Genomic DNA, 22,583 nt, shown 5'->3' with positions numbered 1-22,583 from the left:
GCGGCTGCAACATCCTGTGCAAGGCGGGAGAGGGAAATTCAGCCGTGAGAGGCATACTTGGGTGATCTTTAACATCTCCCACTGACCAGGGAGGCACTCAAACCCTCAGCTGCTTTATTGCAGAAGTTGAAGGATACCATAGCCTCGAGATAAAGCTCCCTGTAAACTGTCCAACGACATACTTATAAATTGAAACATATAAAATTCTAACAGGACTAGACAGACTAGATGCAGGAAGGATGTTCCCGATGCGGGGGAGTCCAGAACCAGGGGTCACAGTCTAAGGATAAGGGGTAAGCCATTTAGGACAGAGATGAGGAAGAATTTCTTCACCCAGAGAGTGGTGAACCTGTGGAATTCTCTACCACAAAAGGCAGTTGAGGCCAATTCATTAATATATTCAAGAAGGAGTTAGATATATTTCTTAAGGCTAAAGGGATCAAGGGATATGGGGAGAAAGCAGGGACAGGGTAGTCAATTTGGATGATCAGCCATGATCTCATTGAATGGCAGAGCAGGCTCGAGGGGCCGAATGGCCTACTCCTGCTCCTAGCTTCTTGTCCACTGAACCCGCGTGACATTGTCCCATTGCCTACACCATTCCCTCTGAGTGAGAGTGCCAAGTGTGGAGCAGACTTTGGTGAAACTGGATGATCCAAAATCATTTTGTGTCGGACCCTCACACTGGGAGAGGAGACTGAAACACCACGAGTCTTGCTGGATTTGAACACAGGTCCCACAGGGTGAAGGTCTGTAACTAACCATAAGAAAGCGCTTTACAGCCAATGAAATACTTTTGAAGTGTAGTCACTGTTGTAATGTAGGAAAAACGACAGCCAATTTGCGCACAGCAAGTTCCCACAAACAGCAACGTGATAATGACCAGATAATCTGTATTAGTGAAGTTGATTGAGTGATAAATATTGGCCCCAGGACACCGGGGAGAACTCCCCTGTTCTTCTTCGAAATAGTGCCGTGGGATCTTTTACATCCACCTGAGAGGGAAGACGGGGCCTTAGTTTAACGTCTCATCTGAAAGAGGCACCTCCGAAGGTGCGGCGTCCCTCAGTACTGCCCCTTCGACAGTGCAGCGCACCCTCAGTACTGCCCCTCCGACAGTGCAGCACTCCCTCAGTACTGCCCCTCCGACAGTGCAGTGCTCCCTCAGTACTGCCCCTCCAACAGGGTGGCGCTCCCTCAGTACTGCCCGTCCGACAGTGCTGCGTACCCTCAGTACTGCCCATCCGACAGCACGGCTTTCCCTCAGTACTGCCCCTCCGACAGTGCAGCACTCCCTCAGTACTGCCCCTCCGACAGCGCGGCGCTCCCTCAGTACTGCCCCTCCAACAGTGCGGCACTCCCTCAGTACTGCCCCTCCGACAGTGCAGCGCTCCCTCAGTACTGCCCCTCCGACAGCGCGGCGCTCCCTCAGTACTGCCCCTCCAACAGTGCAGCGCTCCCTCAGTACTGACCCTCCGACAGTGCGGCACTCCCTCAGTACTGCCCCTCCGACAGTGCGGCGCTCCCTCAGTACTGCCCCTCCAACAGTGCGGCGCTCCCTCAGTACTGCCCCTCCGACAGTGCAGCGCTCCCTCAGTACTGACCCTCCGACAGTGCAGCGCTCCCTCAGTACTGCACTGGCGTGTCAGCCTAGAATTTTATGCTCATGTCTCTGGAGTGGGACTTGTACCCACGACTTTCTGCACATCAATTCTGGAGAGCATCAAATCCACCCCATTAAAGTTTAGGATTTTATTGAGTATGAGAGACTGACAGAAAAGCTTTCTCCGATTACAGTTGCCAACTATGATTGGACATATTCCTGGAGATTTCATGCCATGACCTCCCACCGCCCCATCCGCTCAAACAGACGCTTTTTTATTATCTCCAATAAATAAAAGTGATCAAAGAAAATGTAAAATAACACAATTTTTTTTTGAATGCCCAGTGATTTTTCTCCCGTGTGTTGCTGGAGATTAATCTTGAATTCCCAGAGACTCCGGGACAATCCGGGGAGGTTGGAACTCTAGGAGGTCTCCTTGTGCGCTGGAAATTCTTTTGTCAGTCGTGGGAGCTCCAGAATCAATATTGAAACACACACAATGAAAGCACGCGGGTGGATAATTCCGTCCGGTGATCCGGTGTTGACGGATTGTGGCTGCGGCGAAGTCCTGGGACGGGATGGATTCTCAGACGCAGTATTTCCAAAAGCAAGCTGCATTGGACAGGAGGGAAAGAGACAACAGCCAGAGTCAGATGGGAAACTAAAGGGAGAAAGGGCAGCTGTGGCATACGTGACAAGGGAAGGAAAGTAAAGCAGGCACCATGAGTGGGGTCAACAGTCAATGAGAGAAGCTGCTGGAGAGAGAGAAGGGATTGGCGCAGACGGTGAAGTGGGTACATAGAATCATAGAATGGTTACAGCACAGAAAGAGGCCATTCGGCCCGTCGAGCCCGTGCCGGCTCTCTGCAGGAGCACTTCAGCTAGTCCCACTCCCCCGCCCTTTCCCCATAGCCCTGCAAATTTCGTTCCTTCAGGTACTTATCCAACTCGATCAAGTTAGTTAAACACGATTTGCATTTAACAAATCTGTGCTGGTTTTCCTTAATTAATCCACTTGTCCAAGTGACTGTTAACTTTGTCCCTGATTATTGTTTCTAAAAGCTTCCCCACTACTGAGGTTAAACTGACTGGCTTGTATTTGTTGGATTTATCCTTACACCCTTATTTGAACAAGGGTGTAACATTTTCAATTCTCCAGTCCTCTGGCACCATCCCTATATCTAAGGAGGATTGGAAGATTATGGTCAGTACCTCCGCGATTTCCTCCTTAACCTCCCTCAGCATCCCAGGTTGCATCCCATCTGGTCCTGGTGACTTTATCAATTTTTATCCCATTCAGTATCTCGACTACCTCCTCCTTCACTGTGACTTTGGCAGCATCTTCTTCCTTGGTGAAGACAGATGCAAAGTCCTCTGTCTCGATGCATAGGTCTCCTTTTTGGTCCCTAATCACGGGATTGGGGGTAAGAAGATTGGCTATCTAACAGAAAACAGAGAGTTGGGATAAATGGTTCATTCTCGGGTTGGCAATCAGTAACTAGTGGTGTTCCGCAGGGGTCAGTGCTGGGACCCCAACTCTTTACAATCTATATTAACGATTTGGAGGCGGGGACCAAGTGCAACATATCCAAGTTTGCCGACGATACAAAGATGGGAGGGAAAGCAGTGAGTGAGGAGGACATAAAAAACCTGCAAAAGGACATAGACAGGCTGAGTGAGTGGGCAGAAATTTGGCAGATGGAATATAATGTTGGAAAGTGTGAGGTTATGCACTTTGGCAGAAAAAATCAAAGAGCAAGTTATTATCTAAATGGAAAGAAACTGCAAAGTGCTACAGTACAAAGGGATCTGGGGGTCCTGGTGCATGAAACACAGAAGGTTAGTATGCAGGTACAGCAGGTGATCAGGAAGGCCAATGGAATCTTGGCTTTTATTGCAAGGGGGATGGAGTATAAAAGCAGGGAAGTCTTGCTTCAGTTATACAGGGTACTGGTGAGGCCACACCTGTAATACTGCGTGCAGTTTTGGTTTCCATATTTAAGAAAAGATATACTTGCTCTCGAGGCGGTTCAGAGAAGGTTCACTCGGTTGATTCCGGAGATGAGGGGGTTGACGTATGAGGAAAGGTTGAGTAGGTTGGGCCTCTACTCATTGGAATTCAGAAGAATGAGAGGCGATCTTATCGAAACATATAAGATTGTGAGGGGGCTTGATCGGGTGGATGCGGGGAGGATGTTTCCACTGATGGGTGAGACGAGAACTAGGGGGCATAATCTTAGAATAAGGGGCTGCCCTTTCAAAACTGAGATGAGGAGAAACTTCTTCACTCAGAGGGTAGTAAATCTATGGAATTTGCTACCCCAGAGAGTTGTGGAAGCTGCAACATTAAATAAATTAAAAATGGAGATAGACAGTTTCCTAGCTGATAAGGGAATTAGGGGTTACGGGGAGAGGGCAGGGAAGTGGACGTGAGTCTAGGTTCGGATCAGCCATGATCCTATTGAATGGCGGAGCAGGCCCGAGGGGCCGTATGGTGGAGCAGGCCCGAGGGGCCGTATGGCCTACTCCTGCTCCTATTGAATGGTGGAGCAGGCCCGAGGGGCCGTATGGTGGAGCAGGCCCGAGGGGCCGTATGGTGGAGCAGGCCCGAGGGGCCGTATGACCTACTCCTGCTCCTATTGAATGGTGGAGCAGGCCCGAGGGGCCGTATGGCCTACTCCTGCTCTTACTTCTTATGTTCTTATCTTATGTTAATTGGCCCCATCCCCCTCTTTCTCAACGGGCCATTTCTGGGTTGGCAGGCTGTAACTAGTGGGGTACCGCAGGGATCAGTGCTTGGGCCTCAGCTATTCACAATTACATCAATGATATGGATGAGGGGACGAAATGTAATGTAACAAGTTTGCTGATGATACAACGCTGGGTGGGAATGTAAGCTGTGAGGAGGATGCAAAGTGACATAAGAAAACTACTAGGCACTTGGTCTAAGCGTTAAACAAAGCTTTAATCAACTGTTTTACAACATGGAGGTCTAGTTGTGTCCTTCACTAGTTCCTGTTAAGAATGTCCTGCGCAAGCTGGGCCCGAGCCCGAGTATTTATACTCTCCCTGGACAGCGCCACCCACTGGCCGCTCAGTATTATTTCATAAGTATTTCTTTCATGAATGACTGATTCATGTCAAAAGGTAAATGATGTGGAGAAATGTGAAGTTATCCACATTGGTAGGGAAAATAGAAAAGCAGAGTATTTTTTAAATGGTGAGAGATTGGGAAATGTTGGTGTTCAGAGGGACCTGGGTGTCCTTGTGCACGAATCACTGAAAGTTAACATGCAGGTACAGCAAGCAATTAGGAAAGCAAATGGTATGTTGGCCTTTATTACAAGAGGATTTGAGTATAAGAGTAAAGACGTCTTACTGCAATTATATAGGGCCTTGGTGAGACCACACCTGGAGTACTGTGTACAGTTTTGGTCTCCTTACCTAAGGAAGGATACACTTGCCATAGAGGGAGTGCAACGAAGGTTCACCAGACTGGTTCCTGGGATGGGGGGGATTGTCCTATGAGGAGAGATTGAGTAGACTAGGCCTATATTCCCCAGAGTTTAGAAGAATGAGGGGTGATCTCATTGAAACATACAAAATTCTTACAGGGCTTGACAGGGTAGATGCAGGGAGGATGTTTCCCCGGGCTGGGGATTCTAGAACCAGGGGTCACAGTCTCAGAATACGGGGTCGGCCATTTAGGACTGAGATGAGGAGAAATTTCTTCACTCAGAGGGCGGTGAATCTTTGGAATTCTCTGCCCCAGAGGGCTGTGGAGGCTCTGTCACTGAGTATATTCAAGGCTGAGATCGATAGATTTTTAGATATAAGGGAATCAAGGGATATGGGGATAGTGCAGGAAAGTGGAGATGAGGTAGAAGATCAGCCATGATCATTATGTTCTGCAGCCGCTCAGGAACATCTCTTAGGGTTGAGGGAGAAGGTGGGTAGGTGGGGTTCAGCGATATAGTGAGAGGGTGGGTAGGTGGGGTTGAGGGATATGGTGAGAAGGTGGGTAGGTGGGGTTGAGGGATATGGTGAGATGGTGGGTTGGGGGGGTTGAGGGATATGGGGAGAATGTGGGTAGGTGGGGTTGAGGGATTGGGGAGAAGGTGGGTAGGTGGGGTTGAGGGATTGGGGAGAAGGTGGGTAGGTGGGGTTGAGGGATATGGGGAGAAGGTGGGTAGGTGGGGTTGAGGGATATGGGGAGAAGGTGGGTAGGTGGGGTTGCATATGGGGAGAAGGTGAGTAGGTGGGGTTGGGGGATTGGGGAGAAGGTGGGTAGGTGGGGTTGAGGGATATGGGGAGAATGTGGGTAGGTGGGGTTGAGGGATATGGGGAGAAGGTGGGTTGGGGGGGTTGAGGGATATGGGGAGAATGTGGGTAGGTGGGGTTGAGGATATGGGGAGAAGGTGGGTAGGTGGGGTTGAGGGATATGGGGAGAAGGTGGGTAGGTGGGGTTGAGGGATATGGGGAGAATGTGGGTAGGTGGGGTTGAGGGATATGGGGAGAAGGTGGGTTGGGGGGGTTGAGGGATATGGGGAGAATGTGGGTAGGTGGGGTTGGGGATATGGGGAGAAGGTGGGTAGGTGGGGTTGAGGGATTGGGGAGAACGTGGGTAGGTGGGGTTGAGGGATTGGGGAGAAGGTGGGTAGGTGGGGTTGAGGGATTGGGGAGAAGGTGGGTAGGTGGGGTTGAGGGATATGGGGAGAAGGTGGGTAGGTGGGGTTGGGGGATTGGGGAGAAGGTGGGCGGGGGGGTTGGGTGGGGTTTGGGGTAAATTTGTCCCACTTTGTCAAAGTAACTTGGCAGAAACCTTATGAAACCTTTTTTGCGGAAATGAGGTTTCTTTCGAAGGCACAGCGGTAAGAGTGGGATAAGCCCCGGGGATATTCACCCCCCGTCCAGGCCATGAACCCCCCCGACGTGCAGATCAAAGAGTCTACGAGGAAATAATGCATTAGTATTTTAAAATGTAGAGAACGGCTTCAAGAGAAACGTAATCCAATCAGAACAAGTTTGGGAGTTCATATAAACACTTCAAAAAAAAGGGTTGAGGGTTCAGACGTGAAGACATTTTATGAGGGTACATTAGTGCAGCGCAATTGTTACTGGACTAAAAATCCAGGGACCATGAGTTCAAGTCCCACCAGGGCAGTTGGGAATCTGAATTCAGTTTCAAAAATCTGGAAATAAAGAGTTGGTGTCAGTAAGAGTGAGCACGAAACTGTTGGATTGAAGTAAAAACCCAATGGATTCACTAATGACCTTTCGGGGAGGAATCCTGCCGTCCTCACCCGGTCTGGCCTGCACTCCAGCCCCACACCAAGGTGGTTGACTCTAAACTGCTCTCTGAAGTGGTCACTCAGTTTGTATCAAACCCGTTGCCAGCGGTTCAAGAAGAAGACCCACCACCACCTTCTCAGGGCAACGAGGGAAGGGTAATTTCCCCACAATTAATTTTAAAAAGTCACTCGAAATGCGAGGCAGAATCCTGACTGAAATTCATTGTAAGATAAACCTCACCCCGTTTACTGGATTGTAGTGAGGAGATTCTGTTCACGGTGTAGGAGTCCCTGTGATTGGAGAGATGTCCTGTCGCTCTTTCCCACTGCAGAGAAAAGGATTAAAGACCGTCAGAAACTGAAAGGTCGTGGGTCACAGGTCAACGCAACTTTACATCTACAGCCAAGCCCATTCTCGGACGTTCCCCAGGACCCTGTCCTGAAGGTGCTGACACTTTACTGTGAGACCGTGGGTCACTGAGCAGCGATCAGGAGCCGGAATCATGGCTGCTTTCCACTCTCTCTAACCCAGGGGTCACTGGGCAGTGATCAGGAGCAAGAACCCTGGCTGATTTCCACTCTCTCTAACCCAGGGGTGACTGGACAGTGATCAGGAGCAGGAACCCTGGCTGATTTCACATCTCGCTCTAACCCAGGGCTCACTGGACAGTGATCAGGAGCAGGGACCCTGGCTGATTTCCCCTCTCTCTAACCCAGGGATCACTGGGCAGTGATCAGGAGCAGGAACCCTGGCTGATTTCACATCTCGCTCTAACCCAGGGCTCACTGGACAGTGATCAGGAGCAGGGACCCTGGCTGATTTCCCCTCTCTCTAACCCAGGGATCACTGGGCAGTGATCAGGAGCAGGAACCCTGGCAGATCTACCCACTGCTCTGAGGCTTTGTCATTCCCTCGCTGGGATCAGGTAACGCAGCACAGATCAGGAACAGGATCCAGTGCGATTTCAGAGTGTTGCTCAGGTTAATTAAGCAGGAAAATCAGACTGGGTAACGGGGTTGTTACTAGGAGGTTGGAGGTCAAAGGGTCGGGTCTGCCATTGAAAGAAACGACAGGAAGCTCCGCCCATTCAGTCACATGACCGGAGTAACTCCGCAAGGGGAAAATATTCCTGAAATGGGGAAAGATCCCACGCGCACTGGTGGAAGAAGAGCAGGGTAATTCTCCCCAGCATTTCAGCCGAGGGCTGAACCAATGTTCCCTCTCATTTTTTTTGGGTGCGTGGCCCCTTTAAGGGCTGCACAGCCCATTCAAAATTCCGCGCATGCGTGGTTTTTCCATTTAAAAGCCAGTGAGCCGGCTGCGTGGGACCTCCAGACTGCTGCGTGCTCACGTAGCTTAACAGAAACATTGGGCTGAGCGACCAGGGGGTGAGCACTGGGAGTGGCGGAGTGATGCCAAGGGCTGAGCGACTGGGGGGTGAGCACTGGGAGTGGTGGAGTGATGCCAAGGGCTGAGTGACCAGGGGGCGAGCACTGGGAGTGCCGGAGTGATGCCAAGGGCTGAGTGACCAGGGGGTGAGCACTGGGAGTGCCGGAGTGATGCCAAGGGCTGAGCGACCAGGGGGTGAGCACTGGGAGTGGCGGAGTGATGCCAAGGGCTGAGCGACTGGGGGGTGAGCACTGGGAGTGGTGGAGTGATGCCAAGGGCTGAGCGACTGGGGGGTGAGCACTGGGAGTGACAGAGTGAGGCCGAGGGCTGATCGACCAGGGGGTGAGCACTGGGAGTGGTGAATGACACAGCAGCCTCATAAATAATTGCCTGGTTCACTCACCTCTGCAAGTTCTGCTAGTTTGCGCCTCAGTTTTAGTTCTGGAACAGACAGAAGATGAGGTCAGTGTTAATGGCAGCTTTCAGTCTCCGACCAATCACAACATGTGCTGTTCGGGGCGATTTTCAATTTTTGTCCTTCCGACCCGGAAGCTGCTGATTGGCCCCCAGCTTCCCGAGCCTCCCCCCCCACCCCCGACCAATCACCATTGGGAGTCGGGGCAGCAAGCATGGCAGCTCATCCAATCACAGGACACAGCCCTGCTCTCACTCAACTCACACTCACACTCACACACTCACAATCCCGCACACACAAGAACTCACACTCTCACACACAAAAAAACACACACACTCTCAAACACACACTCACACTAAGGTGCAGTGGAGAAACAGTCAGAAAGCGAGGTAACTTTCTTCTTAAGGTCAGTGGCGCCCAGTTCCAAGTGAATTTAACCAGTTAACAGGGGTAGAGTGATGAACTTTGTTATTTTCTACCTTACATAAGAACAGGAGGAGGCCATTCAGCTCCTCGAGCCTGTTCCACCAGGTGTGATATGGAACATAAGAACATAAGAATTAGGAGCAGGAGTCGGCCATTCGGCCCCTCGAGCCTGCTCCGCCATTCAGTGAGATCATGGCTGATCTTTGACCTCATCTCCACCTTCATGCATTATCTCCATATCCCTTGATTCCCTTAGTATCGAAAAATCTTATCGATCTCTGTCTTGAATATACTCAACGACTGAGCCTCCACAGCCCTCCGGTAATGGTCACCATTAATGACACTAGCTTTTTATTGAATTTAAATTCCCAGCTGCCGTGGTGGGATTTGAGCTCACGTCTCGGGATCATTAGTCCAGGCCTGTGGATTACTTGCCCAGTGACATATCGCATATCCCTTAATAGCTTTGGTTAACAGAAATCTATCAATCTCCGATTTAAAATTAACAATTGGTCCCCCAGCATCTATTGGCATTTGCAGAAGAGAGTTCCAAACTTCTCCCACCCTCTGTGTGTAGAAGTGTTTCCGAACTTCACTCCTGAAAGGTCTGGCTCTGATTTTTAGACTCTGCCCCCTAGTCCTAGACTCCCCAACCAGCGGAAATAGTTTCTCTCTATCTACCTTATCTGTTCCCCTTAATATCTTGAAAACTTTGATCAGATCACCGGTTAACTTTCTAAATTCCAGGGAAATAACTTTGTGTAATCTCTCCTCGTAATTTAACCCTTGGAGTCCGGGTATCATTCTGGTAAATCTCAGCACTGCATTGGAGTGTCGGACCTGGATTATGTGCTGCAGTCTCTGGAGTGGGTCACGAACCTACAACCTTCTGACTCAGAGCCGAGAGTGCTAGCCACTGAGCCAAGGCAGACATCTTCCCAAACTTACTCCTTCCCACGCCCTCTTCGGGGTGGAATGCTTCACCTCCCCAACTTTCCCCACCTTCCTACAATCGGCAGACCTTTCAAACCGGCGCTCAGCGCAACCTGATCCCCGCGTCTTGGTTCACCCCACCATCCTCTCCTACTCTCTTCAGCCCAGGTGGTGTCCAGCACTGTGCGCCGTGGCCCTACACCACTTCCAATGAATAAATAAAAGAAATTCGCTGCCGCTTTGAAGTTCTGGTCTACCGGGAAGCTGCGCTTTAGGTGCTTGGAGACTGAACCCGCGTCATGGAAAAGGTGCGCTGTCGCTGTGACAAAGCAGAGTGAAGGACTATAATTGCACCGTCACAGACTGACAGCCACCAATTGTCCTCAAGCTCTGGGACTGGTGGCCCATTGAACACCAGACACTTTGGTCTGAAGCTAATGAGAAGAATTGTTGTGAGTTAGTCAAAGAAAAGCATTGATGAAGATTGAATTCAAGAGCAGCGGAGGAGCACTCATCATTTCCCTGACACAGAAAGAAATAATTTGCAAATGGATTGCCCAAGTGCAATCAGTGTGTTCGCACTCAATGTTTAAAATATGAATGGGAGGAAGTGAAAGGATATTTCGTGGTGTTGACTCTCGGATAATTGTCTTGTTCCTCATTAGGCGGATATGAAAGATCTGCCTCTTTCATCTGGCATTCAAGGCCGGTGTAATTTCCATAACGGAATCGGATTCATTCACTGAATGCAGCATTAAACGGACCAGCGACCTCGCTAATATTTGGTTTGCAAGGCCTTTAAATTAAGGAAAGGGAAAAGTGAAGAAACTGTTGAAGTTCGGAGCCGCCAGCCCAGAACAAGAGAACAAAGAGGCAACATTCACAAACCTCCAGCAAAGCAGTGCTCAGAAAGCATCTTATCCTCACCAGAATTACACAGCACGGAAACAGGCCATTCGGCCCAACGGGCCTGTGCTGGTGTTTATGCTCCACACGAGCCTCCTCCCGCCCCTCTTCCTCTCACCCCATCAGCATATCCTCCCATTCCTTTCTCCCTCGTGTAGTCTTCCAGCTTCCCCTGAAAGGCATCAGACAGAGAGGGGGAAGCTGTCAACGACAGTGATTGAGAGAGACCCTCGGAGAAGCGTCACCTGTATCAATCCCAAACTAATCCCACTGCCCCGCTCTCTCCCCATAGCCCTGTATCAATCCCAAACTAATCCCACTGCCCCGCTCTCTCCCCATAGCCCTGTATCAATCCCAAACTAATCCCACTGCCCCGCTCTCTCCCCATAGCCCTGTATCAATCCCAGACTAATCCCACTGACCCGCTCTCTCCCCATAGCCCTGTATCAATCCCAAACTAATCCCACTGCCCCGCTCTCTCCCCATAGCCCTGTATCAATCCCAGACTAATCCCACTGACCCGCTCTCTCCCCATAGCCCTGTATCAATCCCAAACTAATCCCACTGACCCGCTCTCTCCTCATAGCCCTGTATCAATCCCAAACTAATCCCACTGCCCCGCTCTCTCCCCATAGCCCTGTATCAATCCCAAAACTAATCCCACTGCCCCGCTCTCTCCCCATAGCCCTGTATCAATCCCAAACTAATCCCACAGCCCCGCTCTCTCCCCATAGCCCTGTATCAATCCCAAAACTAATCCCACTGCCCCGCTCTCTCCCCATAGCCCTGTATCAATCCCAAACTAATCCCACTGCCCCGCTCTCTCCCCATAGTCCTGTATCAATCCCAAAACTAATCCCACTGCCCCGCTCTCTCCCCATAGCCCTGTATCAATCCCAAAACTAATCCCACTGCCCCGCTCTCTCCCCATAGCCCTGCATCAATCCCAAACTAATCCCACTGCCCTGCTCTCTCCCCATAGCCCTGTATCAATCCCAAAACTAATCCCACTGCCCCGCTCTCTCCCCATAGCCCTGTATCAATCCCAAACTAATCCCACAGCCCCGCTCTCTCCCCATAGCCCTGTATCAATCCCAAAACTAATCCCACTGCCCCGCTCTCTCCCCATAGCCCTGTATCAATTCCAAACTAATCCCACTGCCCCGCTCTCTCCCCATAGCCCTGTATCAATCCCAAAACTAATCCCACTGCCCCGCTCTCCCCCCATAGCCCTGTATCAATCCCAAAACTAATCCCACTGCCCCGCTCTCTCCCCATAGCCCTGCATCAATCCCAAACTAATCCCACTGCCCCGCTCTCTCCCCATAGCCCTGTATCAATCCCAAAACTAATCCCACTGCCCCGCTCTCTCCTCATAGCCCTGTATCAATCCCAAACTAATCCCACTGCCCCGCTCTCTCCCCATAGCCCTGTATCAATCCCAAACTAATCCCACTGCCCCGCTCTCTCCCTATAGCCCTGTATCAATCCCAAACTAATCCCACTGACCTGCTCTCTCCCCATAGCCCTGTATCAATCCCAAACTAATCCCACTGTCCCACTCTCTCCCCATAGCCCTGTATCAATCCCAGACTAATCCCACTGACCCGCTCTCTCCCCATAGTCCTGTATCAATCCCTAACTAATCCCACTGCCCCGATCACTCCCCATAGCCCTGTATCAATCCCAAACTAATCCCACTGCCCCGCTCGCTCCCCATAGCCCTGTATCAATCCCAAACTAATCCCACTGCCCCGCTCTCTCCCCATTACCCTGTATCAATCACAAAATAATCCCACTGCCCCGCTCACTCCCCATAGCCCTGTATCAATCCCAAACTAATCCCACTGCCCCGCTCACTCCCCATAGCCCTGTATCAATCCCAAACTAATCCCACTGCCCCGCTCACTCCCCAAAGCCCTGTATCAATCCCAAACTAATCCCACTGCCCCGCTCTCTCTCCATAGCCCTGTATCAATCCCAAACTAATCCCACTGCCCCACTCACTCACCGTAGCCCTGTATCAATCCCAAACTAATCCCACTGCCCCGCTCTCTCCCCATAGCCCTGTATAAATCCCAAACTAATCCCACTGCCCCGCTCTCTCCCCATAGCCCTGTATCAATCCCAAACTAATCCCACTGCCCCGCCCTCTCCCCATAGCCCTGTATCAATCCCTAACTAATCCCACTGCCCCACACTCTCCCCATAACCCTGTATCAATCCCAAACTAATCCCACTGCCCTGCTCACTCCCCATAGCCCTGTATCAATCCCAAACTAATCCCACTGCCCCGCTCTCTCCCTATAGCCCTGTATCAATCCCAAACTACTCCCACTGCCCCGCTCTCTCCCCATAGCCCTGTATCAACCCCAAACTAATCCCACTGCCCCACTCTCTCCCCATAGCCCTGTATCAATCCCAAACTAATCCCACAGCCCCGCTCTCTCCCCATATCCCTATATAAATCCCAAACTAATCCCACTGCACCACTCCCTCCCCATAGCCCTGTATCAATCCCAAACTAATCCCAACACCCCATTCTCTCCCCATAGCCCTGTATCGATCGCAAACTAATCTCACTGCCCCGCTCTCTCCCCATAGCCCTGTATCAATCCCAAACTAATCCCACTGCCCCGCTCAATCCCCACAGCACAGTATCAATCCCAAACTAATCCCACTGCCCCGCTCTCTCCCCATAGCCCTGTATCAATCCCAAACTAATACCACTGCCCCGCACTCTGCCCATAGCCCTGTATCAATCCCAAACTAATCCCACTGCCCCGCTCACTCCCCATAGCCCTGTATCAATCCCAAACTAATCCCACTGCCCCGCTCACTCCCCAAAGCCCTGTATCAATCCCAAACTAATCCCACTGCCCCGCTCTCTCTCCATAGCCCTGTATCAATCCCAAACTAATCCCACTGCCCCACTCACTCACCGTAGCCCTGTATCAATCCCAAACTAATCCCACTGCCCCGCTCTCTCCCCATAGCCCTGTATAAATCCCAAACTAATCCCACTGCCCCGCTCTCTCCCCATAGCCCTGTATCAATCCCAAACTAATCCCACTGCCCCGCCCTCTCCCCATAGCCCTGTATCAATCCCTAACTAATCCCACTGCCCCACACTCTCCCCATAACCCTGTATCAATCCCAAACTAATCCCACTGCCCTGCTCACTCCCCATAGCCCTGTATCAATCCCAAACTAATCCCACTGCCCCGCTCTCTCCCTATAGCCCTGTATCAATCCCAAACTACTCCCACTGCCCCGCTCTCTCCCCATAGCCCTGTATCAACCCCAAACTAATCCCACTGCCCCACTCTCTCCCCATAGCCCTGTATCAATCCCAAACTAATCCCACAGCCCCGCTCTCTCCCCATATCCCTATATAAATCCCAAACTAATCCCACTGCACCACTCCCTCCCCATAGCCCTGTATCAATCCCAAACTAATCCCAACACCCCATTCTCTCCCCATAGCCCTGTATCGATCGCAAACTAATCTCACTGCCCCGCTCTCTCCCCCATAGCCCTGTATCAATCCCAAACTAATCCCACTGCCCCGCTCAATCCCCACAGCACAGTATCAATCCCAAACTAATCCCACTGCCCCGCTCTCTCCCCATAGCCCTGTATCAATCCCAAACTAACACCACTGCCCCGCACTCTGCCCATAGCCCTGTATCAATCCCAAACTAATCCTACTGCCCCGCACTCTCCCCATAGCTCTGCATCAATCCCAAACTAATCCCACTGCCCCGCGCTCTCCCAAAAGCCCTGTATGAATCCCAAACTAATCCTACTGCCCCGCTCTCTCCCCATAGCCCTGTATCAATTCCAAACTAATCCCACTGCACCGCACTCTCCACATAACTCTGTATCAATCCCAAACTAATCCCACTGCCCCGCTCTCTCCCCATAGCCCTGTATCAATCCCAAACTAATCCCACTGCCCCGCTCTCTCCCCATAGACCTGTATCAAACCCAAACTAATCCCACTGCCCCGCTCTCTCCCCATAGCCCAGTATCAATCCCAAAACTAATCCCACTGCCCCGCTCTCTCCCCATAGCCCTGTATCAATCCCAAAATAATCCCACAGCCCCGCTCTCTCCCCATAGCCCTGTATCAATCCCAAAACTAATCCCATTGCCCCGCTCTCTCCCCATAGCCCTGTATCAATCCCAAACTAATCCCACTGCCCCGCTCTCTCCCCATAGCCCTGTATCAATCCCAAAACTAATCCCACTGCCCCGCTCTCTCCCCATAGCCCTGTATCAATCCAAAAACTAATCCCACTGCCCCGCTCTCTCCCCATAGCCCTGTATCAATCCCCAAACTAATCCCACTGCCCCGCTCTCTCCCCATAGCCCTGCATCAATCCCAAACTAATCCCACTACCCCGCTCTCTCCCCATAGCCCTGTATCAATCCCAAAACTAATCCCACTGCCCCGCTCTCTCCTCATAGCCCTGTATCAATCCCAAACTAATCCCACTGCCCCGCTCTCTCCCCATAGCCGTGTATCAATCCCAAACTAATCCCACTGCCCCGCTCTCTCCCTATAGCCCTGTATCAATCCCAAACTAATCCCACTGACCTGCTCTCGCCCCATAGTCCTGTATCAATCCCAAACTAATCCCACTGCCCCGCTCTCTCCCCATAGCCCTGTATCAATCCCAAACTAATCCCACTGCCCCGCTGTCTCCCCATAGCCCTGTATCAATCCCAGACTAATCCCACTGACCCGCTCTCTCCCCATAGTCCTGTATCAATCCCAAACTAATCCCATTGCCCCGCTCTCTCCCGATAGCCCTGTATCAATCCCAAACTAATCCCACTGACCTGCTCTCTCCCCATAGTCCTGTATCAATCCCAAACTAATCCCACTGCCCCGCTCTCTCCTCATAGCCCTGTATCAATCCCAAACTAATCCCACTGCCCCGCTCTCTCCCCATAGCCCTGTATCAATCCCAGACTAAACCCACTGACCCGCTCTCTCCCCATAGTCCTGTATCAATCCCTAACTAATCCCACTGCCCCGATCACTCCCCATAGCCCTGTATCAATCCCAAACTAATCCCACTGCCCCGCTCGCTCCCCATAGCCCTGTATCAATCCCAAACTAATCGCACTGCCCCGCTCTCTCCCCATAGCCCTGTATCAATCCCAAACTAATCCCACTGCCCCGCTCACTCCCCATAGCCCTGTATCAATCCCAAACTAATCCCATTGCCCCACTCTCTCCCCATAGCCCTGTATCAATCCCAAACTAATCCCACTGCCCCGCTCTCTCCCCATTACCCTGTATCAATCACAAAATAATCCCACTGCCCCGCTCACTCCCCATAGCCCTGTATCAATCCCAAACTAATCCCACTGCCCCGCTCACTCCCCATAGCCCTGTATCAATCCCAAACTAATCCCACTGCCCCGCTCACTCCCCAAAGCCCTGTATCAATCCCAAACTAATCCCACTGCCCCGCTCTCTCTCCATAGCCCTGTATCAATCCCAAACTAATCCCACTGCCCCACTCACTCACCGTAGCCCTGTATCAATCCCAAACTAATCCCACTGCCCCGCTCTCTCCCCATAGCCCTGTATTAATCCCAAACTAATCCCACTGCCCCGCTCTCTCCCCATAGCCCTGTATCAATCCCAAACTAATCCCACTGCCCCGCTCTCTCCCCATAGCCCTGTATCAATCCCAAACTAATCCCACTGCCCCGCTCTCTCCCCATAGCCCTGTATCAATCCCAAACTAATCCCACTGCCCCGCACTCTCCCCATAGCCCTGTATCAATCCCAAACTAATCCCACTGCCCCGCTCTCTCCCCATAGCCCTGTATTAATCCCAAACTAATCCCACTGCCCCGCTCTCTCCCCATAGCCCTGTATCAATCCCAAACTAATCCCACTGCCCCGCTCTCTCCCCATAGCCCTGTATCAATCCCAATCTAATGCCCCTGCCCCGCTCTCTCCCCATAGCCCTGTATCAATCCCAATCTAATGCCCCTGCCCCGCTCTCTCCCCATAGCCCTGTATCAATCCCAATCTAATGCCCCTGCCCCGCTCTCTCCATTAATGACTCTCTGTATCTTTGACTCTGAGAGTTTCCGATATTGCCTCGCTTCTCCAAGATTTCCCACTCCACTACTCAACTTCCTCCAGTGTAGTTGAACAGTTTAAGTTGACCCTACCTTGCCAGTTTAAGTGCTCACCCCCAGCACAGCGTTATGTGTAACCCCAGCACCAGCTTATTTCCGGAGTAGCTCACCCTGTCTGCCCCTGAACTGGTCCCAGTGATCTCTGGAGTACCTTTATTTTATACAGCAGGGTGGGATGTTGTACCTGTCCGCTCTGGTCCCTCCACAAGCCTCGCCGCCATTTCTAGACTCCTCTCATTCCTCGCAGCCATTTCTAGACTCCTCCCCAGGAGAAGCATCACCAGGTCTCTCGAGAGTTCTTTTACACCGCTGTCTTCTCCTCCAAGTAAGATGGCACCTTCTGCAAGAGAGGAAAGGGAAGAAAGAACTAGCAAGGTACAGTGCCTTTCATTTCCTCAGGGTGTCCCACAGGGCTGCTCGCTCAGACTGTCCCTGAAATTCTTCAGCCCCAGTGTCCTGTTCGAGCCTGAGCCTCAAACCCATCATCTGACACATCACCATGACTGCCTACCTCCACCGCCACACCTACCTTCATCCAATCGCTGTCTGACTCCCACAATGGAAACACTCAGTCATGCCTTTGGTCCCCTCCCCCGACTCCAACGCCTATTTCCGGCCCAGTGCCGCCCCCCCCCCCTGCAAAACTGCAAAGAACCTTGGGATTTGTGTCACATAAACCCGCTGTTAGTGATCCAGGTTCCTTCACCCACCTTTTCTCTGCCCAACACAAATCCGCCTCCAAGGGGCTGCCTCACATCTCTCACTAACTGGAGCAAGACTGTATGTGCAAACTAATCTGGGATTCCATGTGTACAGTTTTGATCTCCTTACCCAAGGAAGGACATACATGCCTTAGAGGCAGTGCAACTAGATTGACCCCTGGGATGAGGGGGCTGTCCTATGAGGAGAGATTGTGTAGAATGGGCCGATACTCTCTGGAGTTTAGAAGAATGAGAGGTGATCTCATTGAAACGTATGATATTCTGAGGGGGATTGACAAGGTAGATGCTGAGAGGTTGTTTCCCCTGGCTGGGGAGTCTAGAACCAGGGGTCACAGTCTCAGGATAAGGGGTCGGCCATTTAGGACTGAGATGAGGAGGAATTTCTTCACTCAGAGGGTGGTGAATCTTTGGAACTCTCTGCCCCAGAGGGCTGTGGAGGCTCAGTCGTTGAGTATATTCAAGGCTGATTTTTGGACACTAGGGGAATTAAGGGATATGGAGATCGGGCAGGAATGTGGAGTTGAGGTCGAAGATCAGCCATGATCTTATTAAATGGCGGCGCAGGCTCGAGGGGCCGAATGGCCGACTCCTGCTCCTAATTCTTATACAAACACTGTTTTAGCCACAGGCACTCATTTTAGTAGAAAACGCCTCACGCACAATCCAGGTAACATTTACTGAACAAATATCTCTCACCACTCAGTGCTAGTCTTTGCAGTGCTTCTCTTTCACCAATGTCTGGAATTCTACCTGGAGTTTAACAGGCACCAAACATCTGGGAGCAGTTTCTTGGTTTCTGTCCAGCATTGCGAGCAGAACATGGACCCTCCCACCGGGCCTCCCGCTCTCCATACCAGACCCTCCCCCACTCTCCATACCAGACCCGCCCCCGCTCTCCATCCAGACCCTCCCCCGCTCTCCATACCAGACCCTCCTCCGCTCTCTATCCAGAATGTGGTTGGATGCTCTCTGCCCTTTGACCTTAGCCCTGTTGGAGCTGCTCATTATTGGTTGGGTTGCTTTCTTCTGCTGGCCTGGTGTGGTTATTCTGATTGGCTGAGCTCACCATGATGACACCTCCCCTCTCCATACAATGTTGGTGTTGCCACGGTGAAGTCCGGCGTTTTCACCCGCGTTACTCACCATTTTATCAGATAACCAATGAGCAGAAACCAAGGAAGTAAACCAGCCACAATGATCAAAAATCACTTGCACACTTGCTTGCAGGGAGCATAAAAACTGACTGTAAAAGCTTTTATTATAGATATGTGAAGAGAAAAAGATTGGTGAAGTCAAGCATAGGTCCCTTGCAGTCAGAATCAGGGGAATTTATAATGGGGAACAAAGAAATGGCAGACCAATTCAATACATACTTTGGTTCTGTCTTCACAAAGGAGGACACAAATAACCTCCCAAAGATGTCGGGAACATAGGGTCTAATGAGAGGGAGGAACTGAGTGAAGTCAGTATTTGTAGGGAAGTGGTGTTAGGGAAATTGATGGGATTGCGGGCCGATAAATCCCCAGGGCCTGATAATCTACATCCTAGGGTACTTAAGGAAGTGGCCCTAGAAATATTAGATGCATTGCTGGTCATCTTCCAAAATTCGATAGACTCTGGAATAGTACCCATGGATTGGAGGGTAGCTAATGTTACCCCACTGTCCAAAAGGGGTGGTAGAGTGAAAACGGGGAATTACAGACCGGTAAGCCTGACATCGGTAGTGGGGGAAATGCTGGAGTCCATTATAAAAGATGTAATAGCAGAGCACTTGGAAAAAAGTGACCAGATCGTCAACATGGATTTACAAAAGGTAAATCGTGCTTGACTAATCTACTGGAATTTTTTGAGGATATAACTGGTAAAATAGATAAGGGAGAACCAGTGGATGTGGTGTATTTGGATTTTCAAAAGGCTTTCGATAAGGTCCCGCATAAGAGATTAGCGTGTAAAGTTAAGGCACATGGGATTGGGGGTAAGGTATTGACTTGGATAGAGAACTGGTTGGCAGACAGAAAGCAAAGAGTTGGAATAAACGGGTCTTTTTCCGAGTGGCAGGCAGTGACTAGTGGGGTACCGCAGGGATCGGTCCTAGGACCCCAGCTATTCACAACATATATTAATGGTCTGGATGGTGGAACTAGATGTAATATCTCCAAGTTTGCAGACGACACAAAGCTGGGTGGGCGTGTGTGCTGTGAGGAGGATGCCGAGAAACTCTAGTATGATTTGGACAGGTTGAGTGATTGGGCAGAAGCATGGCAGGTGCAATATAACATGGATAAATGCGAGGTTATCCACTTTGGTGTCAAAAACAGGAAGGCAGATTATTATCTGAACAGTAATAGATTGGGAGAAGGGGAAGTGCAGCGAGACCTGGGTATCCTTGTGCACCAGTCACTGAAGGTAAGCATGCAGGTGCAGCAGGCGGTTAAGAAGGCAAATGGTATGTTGGCCTTCGTAGCGAGAGGGTTTGAGTACAGGAACAAGGATGTCTTGCTGCAGTTGTACAGGGCCTTGGTGAGACCACATCTTGAGTATTGTGTGCAGTTTGGGTCGCCTTATCTGAGGAAGGATGTTCTTGCCATGGAAGGAGTGCAGCGAAGATTCACCAGGCTGATACCTGGGATGGCAGGAATGACGTATGAGGAGAGATTGGGTCGATTGGGCTTGTACTCGCTGGAGTTTAGAAGAATGAGAGGGGATCTCATCGAAACTTATAAAATTCTAACAGGACTAGACAGACTAGATGCAGGAAGGGTGTTCCCGATGGTCGGGGAGTCCAGAACCAGGGGTCACAGTCTAAAGATAAGGGGTAAGCCATTTAGGACAGAGATGAGGAGGAATTTCTTCACCCAGAGAGTGGTGAACCTGTGGAATTCTCTACCACAGAAGGCAGTAGAGGCCAATTCATTAAATATATTCAAGAAGGAGTTGGATATATTTCTTAAGGCTAAAGGGATCAAGGGATATGGGGAGAAAGCAGGGACAGGGTACTGAGTTTGGATGATCAGCCATGATCTCATTAAATGGCAGAGCAGGCTCAAGGGGCCGAATGGCCTACTCCTGCTCCTATCTTCTATGTTTCTATGTTACAATCTGCTGTTCATCTCACCATTTTACCAACAAATATACAAAAAGGTTAAAGTTCACCTGCATACGTCGTGCCAACATGAGTTCAAGACAAACCCATCAGTTCAGCTCCTTTCAATTATTTATTTGCAGATCTTTCAATCAAACAACCACAAATATTTCCCAGGAAGGGATATCTGATAGTCAGTGGAGTGAGCCTTTAACTCAGTGGTTCCATTCCCGTCTCCGAGTCAGAAGGTCCTGGTTCAAACCCCACTCCAGACAATCCTGGCTCTGGGTTGATATTCAGTGGGATACTCACGTCCAGCGGGTATGGGTGACCCTCCTCCCTCATCCTATGGGTTCTGAGAGTCCGTAAACCCCTCCCGCCGTATAGGACTAACCCCCCCCACCATCAACTGGGCGAATGGGAGATGGTCACGGCCATGGAAGGAATGTTCACCTCACGGCCTGTCAGACTGTTGATCAGCCTGAGAATCCTCCCACTGCCTCACACGGTCCCCAGGGGTAAAGAATGAAGATACCAACACAACGTCCTGACAAAGGGTCTTCGACCTGAAACATTGACTCTGTTTCTCTCTCCACTGGTGTTGCCCTGCTGAGTTTTTCCAGCGTTTTCTGTTGTTAATCCTGATAGTTAATGCCTTTCCTAGAATGACATGTGCGCTCTACTGATTGAGTCATAGTTAGGGGGGAGATAATTGATAAATTACTCAAACTTAGAGAGGATAAAACCCCCTGCATCCACGCATCTTAAAAGAAGTTAAGGAAGAGATAGCAGAGGCACTATTACACACATATATAAATTCATTAGAAAAGGGAACACTGCCAGAGGACTGGTGGTTGGCTAATGTGGTTCCTATATTTAAAAAGGGAGATAGAACAAGCCCAGGGAACTATAGACTAATTAGCTTAACATCAGTGGTATGAAAGATAATGGAATCCTCAATCAAAGATGTGGTAGAAAAACATCTAGAAACTGAAAATATAATAAAGAGTGGTCAGCACGGATTCCAAAAGGGAAGGTCATGCTTAACCAACCTTATTGAATTCTTTGAAGAAGTAACAGAAAGGGTAGATAAGGGTAATGTAGTAGACGTAATATATTTGGATTTCCAAAAGGCCTTAGTTAAGATACCGCATGGTAGGCGCCTGAATAAGGTCAGAACATGTGGAGTCAGGGGACAAGTAGCAGAATGAATGGCAAGCTGGCTACAAAACAGAAAACAGAGAATCGGGGTTAAATACTCAGATCGACAAATGGTGGGAAGTGGTTTTCCACAAGAATCGGTGCTGGGATCACGGTTGTTCACCACTTACATAAAAGATTTCGACTCGGGAATCGGATTTCAAAATTTGCGGTTGACACCAAATTGCAGGGTGTATTTAATACAGAGGATGATTGCGACAAAATACAGGAAGACATGAATAAACTTGCAGAATGGACATGTAATTGACAAGTGAACTTGAATGGGGCAGTTTTTGCGGTGGGTTTGATGGTGAACTCTGAGAGTACACGGTCATAAAGCCTTTTTAATTGACCGCAAGTTTGGAATTTCCACACGCCTTTGCGCATGCGGTAAATCCCGAACTTGCGATCGGTCAAGGGATGCCTTGACAGATGATCTGCACC

The 22,583-nt window shown here is 50.4% G+C and overlaps 1 protein-coding gene across 1 annotated transcript in view; it reads right to left on the bottom strand.

Moving 5' to 3' along the window:
* Positions 1-1,737: 1,737 nt before the first annotated feature.
* LOC147115376 (uncharacterized) overlaps positions 1,738-22,583 on the bottom strand; it is a 33,948-nt gene continuing 13,102 nt past the window's right edge. Inside the window, exons 2-5 of the mRNA XM_085989405.1 lie at positions 17,320-17,475; positions 8,688-8,725; positions 7,136-7,220; positions 1,738-2,215 (exon numbers count right to left, since the gene is read on the bottom strand). Coding sequence (XP_085845531.1) covers positions 2,190-2,215; positions 7,136-7,220; positions 8,688-8,725; positions 17,320-17,475 — 305 coding nt within the window. The 3' untranslated portion in view covers positions 1,738-2,189. The remainder of the gene's footprint in view (positions 2,216-7,135; positions 7,221-8,687; positions 8,726-17,319; positions 17,476-22,583) is intronic.

This window comes from Somniosus microcephalus, chromosome 6, assembly GCF_052327205.1.
Source record: "Somniosus microcephalus isolate GS21.2 chromosome 6, FLI_Smic_1.0, whole genome shotgun sequence".
Taxonomy (NCBI): domain Eukaryota; kingdom Metazoa; phylum Chordata; class Chondrichthyes; order Squaliformes; family Somniosidae; genus Somniosus; species Somniosus microcephalus.
The sequence above is the reverse complement of the archived record's forward strand: the minus strand, read 5'-3'. Positions and strand labels throughout refer to the sequence as shown.